Consider the following 11,353-nt stretch of genomic DNA (forward strand, 5'->3'; position numbering starts at 1 on the left):
TGCGCGTGCCGACGAGGCCGAGTGTGGGCTCACTCTAGTGGGCCCGATCGAGGGGGACTACGGACGCGGCCTGAGGGCGCCACGGTAGGCTAGGACCTGGGCTCAGGCCGTGTCCGGGGGACGGATAGGGGAGAACCGGCCCGGTACATGTCTGTACCGTCCGAAATGATATGCAGGGCCTCGTACTCGCCGGCGAGTACGGTGTAACGAGCTACTGTGTTGTGGAGTAGTTGGCGTGCTTAAGGCAGTGATTTCTGTGTTCAGAAATTCGGTAATAGGATTGTCCGGGTCGTCTAGGACATGCCTAGGTCGTCGGTATTGGGCAGCGACATCTTTCTGGGGTGTGTACGAGGCGGCGCTAACGATAAGAGGGTTCTTGTGGTTGATCGCTTTATCAAAGTAGCGGTGAGAAGCTTTTTTCATAAAGTGATCAATCGATGGGATCTCGAAATCTCTATGGAGATTCGTGTTACGCACGAACCACGGGGCATCCGTGGCTCGGCGTAAGAATTTGTTTTGGAGGGTCTGGAATTTCTTAAGGACTGTGCAGGAAGTGTGAGCAAACACCGGACTGGCGTAAGTCAACACTGGACGGATGCAGGTTTTGTAAATTGTCAACTTATTTCTAAGTGACAATTTACTTTTCCTTCCAACTAGGTGGTAGAGTCGGTGGGTGTAGTGGTTCGCACGGCTTAAGACGCGTCTGAGGCGCGGAGCGAACGATAATCTCTGGTCGAGGGTGACACCTAAGTACTTGACCTCACTCTTCCAAGAAATAGTTTGGTCAAAAAAGGTGAGAATGGGTGAGAACATGAGGACGAGTGCGAACCGGAGGACGTTTCGCAGACAAAGCCCTAGAAAAGTACACTGCTGCACTTTTTTCGGGATTCACCTCGATACGCCACTTCCTGAACCATTCGCCTAATTGTGTGACTGCGCGTTGGAGCGCCAAGATGACGTAATTCCGATTACGTCCGGACTTGTAGAGTGCGGTGTCGTCCGCAAAGAGGGCTAAATCTGGGGATGTCATTGACGTACAATGAAAAAAGAATGGGTGCTAGATGATGTCCAGAGTCCCGATGATGGAGTCGGGAGGTGGCCATAGGAACTCCTAAACGAAACGGTGCGGCGGAATCTTATCGAGTTTGGGTTCGTTGGATTCGACTTCTCGCGCACTTTGGTGCTAAATAATGACCCAGAGATTGAGATACAACTAAAAAGTATAAAATAAAATAATAATAAAAAAAACTTTTTTAAAAACAAGCTTTATCCTGAAATGCAGTTGTACTAAAACGAAAAAAATAATTGTATACTTGGTTCCAAGAATTTCAAAAGCTTGTAGCGCAAACAGAAAAAAAGAGGAATAAATTCCATGCGCGATACAAGCTTTTGAAATTCTTGGAACCAAGTATACAATTATTTTTTTCGTTTTAGTACAACTGCATTTCAGGATAAAGCTTGTTTTTAAAAAAGTTTTTTTTATTATTATTTTATTTCATAAAGTGATCAATCGATGGGATCTCGAAATCTCTATGGAGATTCGTGTTACGCACGAACCACGGGGCATCCGTGGCTCGGCGTAAGAATTTGTTTTGGAGGGTCTGGAATTTCTTAAGGACTGTGCAGGAAGTGTGAGCAAACACCGGACTGGCGTAAGTCAACACTGGACGGATGCAGGTTTTGTAAATTGTCAACTTATTTCTAAGTGACAATTTACTTTTCCTTCCAACTAGGTGGTAGAGTCGGTGGGTGTAGTGGTTCGCACGGCTTAAGACGCGTCTGAGGCGCGGAGCGAACGATAATCTCTGGTCGAGGGTGACACCTAAGTACTTGACCTCACTCTTCCAAGAAATAGTTTGGTCAAAAAAGGTGAGAATGGGTGAGAACATGAGGACGAGTGCGAACCGGAGGACGTTTCGCAGACAAAGCCCTAGAAAAGTACACTGCTGCACTTTTTTCGGGATTCACCTCGATACGCCACTTCCTGAACCATTCGCCTAATTGTGTGACTGCGCGTTGGAGCGCCAAGATGACGTAATTCCGATTACGTCCGGACTTGTAGAGTGCGGTGTCGTCCGCAAAGAGGGCTAAATCTGGGGATGTCATTGACGTACAATGAAAAAAGAATGGGTGCTAGATGATGTCCAGAGTCCCGATGATGGAGTCGGGAGGTGGCCATAGGAACTCCTAAACGAAACGGTGCGGCGGAATCTTATCGAGTTTGGGTTCGTTGGATTCGACTTCTCGCGCACTTTGGTGCTAAATAATGACCCAGAGATTGAGATACAACTAAAAAGTATAAAATAAAATAATAATAAAAAAAACTTTTTTAAAAACAAGCTTTATCCTGAAATGCAGTTGTACTAAAACGAAAAAAATAATTGTATACTTGGTTCCAAGAATTTCAAAAGCTTGTAGCGCAAACAGAAAAAAAGAGGAATAAATTCCATGCGCGATACAAGCTTTTGAAATTCTTGGAACCAAGTATACAATTATTTTTTTCGTTTTAGTACAACTGCATTTCAGGATAAAGCTTGTTTTTAAAAAAGTTTTTTTTATTATTATTTTATTATACTTAACAGTTGGCACCCCTGGCGATTGACAGGACCTTACTCTACAGTGGCGCCATCTTGATGAGTGCAAATGCGATAGTCCTCCTACCACTTTAGCGCTCACAAGTTGGCGCCACTGTCTTCGCTACTAGCAAGTGACAGGACCTTACTCTACAGTGGCGCTAACTGGTAAGCGCTAAAACGATAGCCCTTATTCGACTACATCAAGGGACTATTTTAAGTTAAGTTAGTTACCTACACTGGAGTATGCACTTTTCTAGAAGGATGTTTTTATGGTGTCTTGCAATGAAATACTAAAAAACACTTATCTTCGAGCAGCCTTTCCAATAAGCCTAGCCACATCCTATTTGGTTGTATAATGAAAACAAAACAATGAAGAATGTTCACTAATTTTGTTTTTTAGCTTTCTGTATTCTCTGTTAAAAATAAAAAATACACGTGAAAGAATTATTTCGATACGTCAATTAGTTTCCAAGATATTGAATTTTAAAAGTGCGGGAGGCGGCCAGCCCGCCATTTTATGCGCGTGACGTCATATTACAGTGACTGGCTTATATTTGTATGGGTGGAATCTTGCAAGCTGAATTAAGACCCACTTCCAGGCAACCGATTAAGCTGAAATTTCGCAAACACATGTGATTTGGATGACCATGCAATATTATGATGACATGGAGCTGATCTGATGATGGAGCTTGAAGGTGGCCATAGGAACTCTACGACGGCACAGTCTACAGCATCAGACTATACATTTTTATTGCAAAATCGCCTCTATCACAACTACATAAGTACACAGTATTTAGCTTGACTGTACTGTTCAACTTGATCCAAGCGTTTAATAAAACGACTTAAATCCATCGAGTTTGGGTTCGTTTGTTTTGTATTGACGAGTACTTTAATTTTATATAGTAATCAGGGTCTAATGATGGAGCTGGAAGGTAATTCGCAATAAAAGGACACAATCGCATCAAGTTTGGGTTTGGTTCAATTTTAATTTCTGTGATAGGTCTGGGTGTAAATATGTATAATAAGTTTGTATTTACAAAAAAAATGTATTTAAGTATGTTTATATCCGTTTTCTAGTGAGCGGATACTGTGAATGTACGTCACGCGGGGTCACGTGACCGTCGGCGGCACTCAATATTTAAGCGAACTTTGAATGCCTATAAAATCATAACTACTGGGTATTTTTGAATGAAATAAAAACTAATGTATTTGTAAATGTAAAAGCCTAACTGTAACATAGGTTTCAAGTGATTTTGCATACCTAGTAACATTCTCAATTAAGAGAAAAGAATTACCTAACGTGACAAGTCGTTCCAGCAATTAAAAGGCATAATGGTTCCCACAACATCGCTAGAAAACTATTGTTATATTCTAAATACAATAGAATAATTTGCGAGGAATATACTGGATTTATTATATCATGTTATGTGGTAACAGATTTCGATAAAGTCGCATACATTTTGAAGCAAAGATTACATAAATAAATATAAACATTTCAATACTCTTTAGTGGGAAAAAGACTATAAGTAGGTACCTACAGTTCCTCTTTAAAAAACTTACGTTAGTTGGTAATATGAATTCTGCCATCAAGTATCTTATATCCTAGCACTTAGCAAACTCTAGCTGGTTAAGCCTAAATGACAGTCAAATTACAGTTAGTTAATAGCACTGTTTCTCTAATGCACGAATATGAACTTAATCGCACAGGGACTTAGTCATACTATCGCACAATTAATGCTACAAATTTGGCAGTTGACAGCGACAAAACCTAATGTTAAGCTCTAACTTTCAGAGTGAGTGATTAAACTTACAGAAGGATAAGCTTAGTCAATTTAGCAAACATTACTAGCCTGTTATGTAAATGGTTTGTTCCAGAACCTTAATTTGCAATTAAAATGGAAATGAGTAATTAAGCTTAGAAAGCTTAAAGGTTGTGTGAAATAAGATATAGTGGAAATTAAAATGGTATATCTATTTATTTATTATGGTGTCATTTAGGTATATAAAACTAGGTTGATTAATAAATGGGCATGACTGTTAATGAGATTTTACAAGTAAATAGAACAACTTATAGCAAGTAGGTACAAATCTAATTTAACAGCTAATTAGACTAACCTATGACAAAATTATTAGTTAAAGGTTTATGATGACCCACAAGTCTGGCATACTCAGGCAGAATTCTAATAAAATTGCATAGCAATTTCTGTAATCAGTACTACCCATTTCATTTGATAGAACTCAGAAACATAAAGAGATTAGTACCTAATTATTTGGGCTCTAGATCAAAGCATGAACCCAGAATATCTTTTAATTAGGTTGGCTTACTTTTTGTGCAAAAGAATTGAAACTGCCCGTTAAGGATCCTTCTAGACTTGCGAAAATAATTCGCCCTAAATGTACATTAACAGGCCTTGAATAAACAAGGCATTTAGGCAAAGAGTATCCTAAGCCAATGTCAGTGTTAGCTCAAGTATAACACTTGAGAACCTTTAGGTTTAGCCAAAAAGCTCGAACATTTTGATTAATATTATGAAACACTTCATAAGCAATTAATATCAACACGGTTGAGACATGGTTCTATAGGAGCACTTTTGAAAGGTGGCAGTGACAGTTTTTAGTGTTAAGTTCAAATCTGCAATACTTTGTCTGTAGACGACAAAATAATCTAAATTAAATGTTTATTGACAACTAGCTACCTGACCCAGCTTTGCACGAGTGCTATGCTCTTGAATGACTCTATCTATTGCTTTTCAGCAAAGCATTAAATAAAAAAACGTTGAGTACTTTAAAAAAAATGTTTCGTACATACAGCGGGAGCGACTTTGTTTTATAATACGTAAAGATTAAACAATTACTAATGATTCATTTTCAAAGCTTTGAGATTACAATATGATATAAGTAATATAGGTACTTTGAACATTTAAGTAGGTACTTAACTCAGATCATCATATTAACGTTTCCAATCCATTTTGAATAACATAAGAATATCTCAAAATTTACATACACGAGTTCTCTAGATAATTCTTGAAAGCTACACAGAACCAATTTCCTCATTCCAGGTAAAAACCTCCCAACAACTTTGCGTGGAAGTGAAGAAGCCTGCCCTGGGCTACGCCGACACGTGTGACCTGGTCTTCCAGAATGGTCCCAAACCTGTCAGGAAGTTCGCCCCTTTTGCAAGGTATGTACTATGTACCTATTCCCATTTTACTAAGGGATATTTTCCGAAGAAGAAATCTGTTTCTTACGGGGCACTGCACGGGATATTCGTGTGCATTACTAAATGGAATCCTGCAAAATACAATATCTGTAAAAATCTTCTGTGGAGAAGAGCCTAATACTAAATGGAATCCTGCAAAATACAATACCTGCAAAAATCTTCTGTGGAGAAGAGCCTAATACTAAATGGAATCCTGCAAAATACAATAACTGCAAAAATCTTCTGTGGAGAAGAGCCTAATACTAAATGGAATCCTGCAAAATACAATACCTGCAAAAATCTTCTGTGTAGAAGAGCCTAATACTAAATGGAATCTTGCAAAATACAATACCTGCAAAAATCTTCTGTGGAGAAAAGCCTAATACTAAATGGAATCCTGCAAAATACAATACCTGCAAAAATCCTCTGTGGAGAAGAGCCTTTACGCTAACTCTTTTACCGCTCCTGCTCGAAACGAATCGAAAAGAAAAGTCGAGAACGGCAAACATTATTTCTAATAAATATTCTTTGATGTCGGAGGAAGGTTCTTTTAAAGAGAATTAGAAAACTTGATGGCGACATTTTGGATTTGAGAAGAAAATTAAATCTTTTTACTAACATTTTTAAGAGGACGTTTCAAGGATAGCAAGAATAGGCGGGTTAACTTCCAAATAATATTTATTGTATTGTGCTCTATGGTGTAGGTGAGGGTTATTAGATATTCAGTAATCAGTAAATAAATTGTAATGATACCGTGATTCGATGTAACACATTGTAAAGCTAAGTCAAACCCACAATAGTCAATCTGACACTGGAGTCTTGTTTTCAATTGTTTCATCCTACAATAGAGGGAAAAAAGCTAAAGGAGGTATTTTTAGCAAAAAGAAGACTAAACCCCCTATAATAACAATAACGAACTTCGATTATGACAGTCAATAGCAAACAACAAAAAGTTGAAAGTGCCTTCAACTCGCATGGTTATGTAGTAGGATGATGTCATAATAGGTGATCGCTTCCCACGGTCTCAGCAACCCGACCCTAAGCATGTTGACCTGGAGACCTTAATGTCAAACAATGACTGTGTTTGCAGATATTATGTACTCTTATAAGAATTTAGATAAAGATAAGCGACTTTTAAGTTTAGACCAGGATTTTGAAAGGCCATTAATATTGTCAATTCTAGCTAGATTACATTTACTAATACGAGTACAAAGTACAAGGTACATAGTAAAATATAATTACTCTAAATCTGAAAAAGTTACTAATATGTAATCTAATTATTCCTAAGGGAATTCATTGCTTACCATTTAAATATGCTTAGTGGTTTCAAATTTCCAAACAGAATTACTCTGTAAACCAATTTACTTAATTCCCAGTATCCTCATCGGGATATCCGTCTAAGAAAATTTCCAGTTTCCATTTATTCTCCCCTTTAAAAGAGAATAGCCAGGTGTCTGTTCCTTTGTACGAGTAATTGCGATCAAATCAAAGCAAATTCGTCCTTATTTCAAAGCATCTGCAAGTATCATACAGACTAATGTAAGACCAATCGCGTTCACAGCTACGTAATAACTCCACCGGTGCTGTATCAATCGGTCAATCACTTCAATGGGAGAAATTGAATAGGATCTTTAAATAAGTAATCGCAAAATCAATTTGCGGAAAACAATTTAGTCACAAAATTGTGTAATCATTAGCACCATGGGTTGGTGCTAATGATTACGACAGAATTTGAATTGCGATAACATTTCAGAGAAGTAGGTAAAAGTACGAGTATAACAAATTGCAATCTGTACACCTATGGATCCTGACCTATGGCACCTATGGACTGTAGATATCTAATGTAAATCTTATAAGTATAATGAAAAAATATCCTCGAAAGCTGAAACTCTACTGTGTCATAGTCAACCTTGCTATCTTCAATTTTACACGAGCTTATTTTTGTGCAAGATTGCCAATTTTTACTGACGCGAAAACCATCCGGACACTTTATTAAAGGTTGTATAAGATCGAATCGGAAATTAATGTTATTTGTGTGTATTCAGTGAATGGGAAATAATAACAATCAATGGATGAAAAAATCTTTGAGTTCCAATTCGTCATTATAAATGATAAAAATTAATTGTAAAATAACTTAAATCTGAAATATCTGGACTGTTATGATAAACAGACTTTTGTCTAAGTACTGCCAAGGAATGGCACTCGTAGGAAATGTGAAACAGCTGTAATTGCAAAATTTAACTTGCTAAACCTTTTATTACAGAGAGCTGGCTGATTGGGCGCTGGCATTAACACATTTGGGGGCGTGCTGCGTCTACGTGGTTGTCGTGGCCGAGACTTTCAAACAAGTAAGTTTCTGCCTTCACCGCTATCGTCATCATCAACTCCTTAAAAGCTGGCAGTTCTTCTCGCCCATGAAATGCTACAGACTGACTATGTCGTTTGCGTAAAACAGCTTCTTCCAACCCTAACTTGGTTGTCGGTCCACTGAGTGGATTTCATTAATCTTGTCGACTGCACTTTAAAACTGCAGTTTAAAATTACAACTGACTAGCCATAAAAACAATGCACATAGGTAAATGAAGTTTGAGACCGTCATTTGTACTAAAGACGATCATAATTGATTTATTAAAAGTGACGTTTATTTAATTCACGTCTTCTCAGATTTCAGAAGTCTACGGCGGCCCGATGTGGTCAGTCAAGATCTACTGCGCACTCTGCCTGGTAGTTCTAATCCCTCTCACCCAGATCACCAAGCTGAAGTACCTGGTGCCATTCTCGGCGATAGCCAACTTCGTGTGGCTAGGATCCATCTGCATATCCATCTACTACTGCTTGAGGGACCCGCCGAAGGCTTCGGATAGAAATCTTGCCACTTCTATTACGAGCATACCTACATTTATAAGGTTAGTGAGTTATATTACCTTGGCTCTATCTGCCGTTGTGTAATAGTATCTATCGTTTGTAGTCGCCGAAGACTCAAAAACATCGAGAGAGCTTTCGCTATCTATTCTCATTGTTGTTAAAAATTGTATTGAGCTAAAAACACATAGAATTTAAAAATATCTTGACCAGCTATCGAAGTGCAAGAAATTTCATTTGTGATGTGGTTTTGTTTGATTTTTGACAATTCCAATCATCTTGATGGCAGCAGTTCATTTTCTCCGAGTCTCTTGACAATCGCTTTAGATACTACTTCCTAATCATTTCTCTGTCCTTAGTACAAGAACTCATCGGAACAAAACAAAAACTGTATTAGCATCACTTTCTATCTTCCAGCACATGCCTGTTCGCGATGGAAGGCATCGGCGTGGTGATGCCCATTGAGAACGAGATGACGAAGCCGAAGCAGTTCCTGGGCTGTCCAGGAGTTCTGAACATCGCCATGAGCGCTGTGGTCCTGCTGTACGGGTTCGTCGGCTTCGTTGGCTACCTCAGCTACGGAGAAGATGTCAAAGGCAGTCTGACTCTCAATTTGCCGGCAGATGAAATGTAAGAGAATTTTATAAAGAAGTTAAATATGGTTCAAGTTCATTAACATCAGGCTATGATGATAGTCTTTATAAACAATGGAAAATTTTAGGAGAAATTAATTTCGTTGTAAAAGGAGAGGTAATTTCAATACATTTTTGTCGAGAAAATTGTAGATAGCCCAATTAATATCGGAAGGAAAAGATTAGTCGAGAACAAAAAATATTTTTAAAACATAATTTTCATTTTCATATCAAAGGTCATCTCAAACGATCGGCCCAAGGGGATCATTTTAATTTGATTAAATTAGTGGAAATAGGACAAAGGCTATCATAAAATTTACATTAGTCCTAAATTACTTTTCCTCTATCAACCATCATAGTTTCTTTATTCATTTTAATTTGATAGAAAAATGACCTCTAGAGAGTTTAAAAAAAACTATGTAATATTTTCAATATTATTTGTAGAAAATTCATGATAAAAAAGCAAAGCACGTCACATAATCCTTTCAAAGTCTTTCAAGATGAAGTTGTAACATTATTGTAAAACTCGATTAAGCAATCACGTAGGACACCTATGCTTTAGTATATGACCTCAGACCTATGATCACCGGGCTAGGATGCACGCTGTGATACTCTGATCGATGATTTATAGTCTACAAACATATGGGCTTAACGCGATGCGCATTCTAGGGCTACTGATCACCTAATCTCCAATGGAGAGAATCACAGAAAATCTAACATTAAAAATCTTTTCTTTCCAGCCTCGCCCAAACAGCCAAGATCTTGGTAGCATGCGTGATGATTCTTTCCTACGCGTTGGTGTACTACGTCCCGGTTGATGTAGTCTGGCGCAGGGTCCAAGACAAGATTCCCGCCAGGTTCCACTGGTGTTCGGTTGCTGGCATCAGACTAGCTGGGGTATTTTTAACAGGTAAGCAATTTACTAAAAGGAGTTTAGAAGAAAGACTGTGTTTTAGATTTCCATGAAGCTCTTATCTTCTTATTTTGAGCTACATCTATGTCATAACTTGGGCTACTGAACTTCCACAGGCTTCTAAAATACTGAAGCAAATCTATTACGATTTGTCCGATTCAGATCTAAAGTCCGTAAATAAAAAAAGTCCGTAAATTTGGAATACGGGCTTAGACATTAATAACCGTGTCTAGCAGCGGACGTTTGATGGTATCATCTGTTAGATAAAGATCACTTAATCCTAGCGGAGATAAAATTTTAAGTTTCGGCCCCGATTTAAAACATCTTTCTCAAAAACTCTTTCTGTTTCAGTTGGATTCGCCACTGCAATACCCCGGATAGAGCTCTTCATGGAACTCGTCGGTGCCGTCTGCCTCTCCATCATGGGATTACTCCTGCCAGCTGTTACGGAGACCGTCTGGAGATGGGGCAAGGACGTCGGGCCCTGCCACTGGGTCTTCTTCAAGAACTCTGCCATTGTCTTCTTCTCACTCGTGGCCATGGTCTCTGGGGTCGCCTACTCCATCATCACGATGCTGGAGTCGCTGTGATATAGTTTTAAGATGTACTGTAAATAAGCCATTAACTTAATTTAGAATAACAATACATTTATTTTGACATTTAGAGATTTTCTTTTCTATCTTTCTATATTTTATTTTTGTTACAATCGCTAATTCACTCTATTTAAAGAACATTTAACTTTTATTTCCGTTTCTAACGATATCGAATTAGCGAGTCATTGCCCTGAGGCAATGTCAAGTTTAATTCAGTCTTCTAGTCTGAATTAATTGAACTTTATGAATCCCAAGGAAAATCATTCATAGCATAACGTTACACCAACTGAATATTTAATTAGAAAGTTTTGGGGCCAAATCGGTGAGAGACAAGAAAGCCTATCGAGCTTGGTCAAAGGCAAGCCGAGGATTCATTAATTTTATATTAAAGCTTTACATAGTCTCGGTGGTAATGAAAAGATAATTCTACTATTAAGTGTAAACCGTTACAGTTAGGTTGCTATGGCAATAATATTAGAAAATATAGAATATTGAAAATACTGAAACCTGCCATTACTCTTATGAATATGGAATGAGGATATGAAGAGAAGGAAATTATTAATAAATCAGACGAGATA

The 11,353-nt window shown here is 38.2% G+C and overlaps 1 protein-coding gene across 3 annotated transcripts in view; it reads left to right on the top strand.

The window, feature by feature from the left end:
- The window catches only part of LOC135073405 (proton-coupled amino acid transporter-like protein CG1139), a 64,751-nt gene extending 53,906 nt beyond the window's left edge, over positions 1 to 10,845 (top strand). For all 3 annotated transcript variants that reach the window (XM_063967584.1, XM_063967585.1, XM_063967586.1), the window contains exons 5-10: positions 5,636 to 5,757; positions 8,039 to 8,123; positions 8,440 to 8,681; positions 9,055 to 9,267; positions 10,010 to 10,179; positions 10,534 to 10,845. In XM_063967584.1, coding sequence (XP_063823654.1) covers positions 5,636 to 5,757; positions 8,039 to 8,123; positions 8,440 to 8,681; positions 9,055 to 9,267; positions 10,010 to 10,179; positions 10,534 to 10,772 — 1,071 coding nt within the window. In that variant the 3' untranslated portion in view covers positions 10,773 to 10,845. The remainder of the gene's footprint in view (positions 1 to 5,635; positions 5,758 to 8,038; positions 8,124 to 8,439; positions 8,682 to 9,054; positions 9,268 to 10,009; positions 10,180 to 10,533) is intronic.
- Positions 10,846 to 11,353: the final 508 nt, after the last annotated feature.

This window comes from Ostrinia nubilalis, chromosome 7, assembly GCF_963855985.1.
Source record: "Ostrinia nubilalis chromosome 7, ilOstNubi1.1, whole genome shotgun sequence".
NCBI lineage: Eukaryota > Metazoa > Arthropoda > Insecta > Lepidoptera > Crambidae > Ostrinia > Ostrinia nubilalis.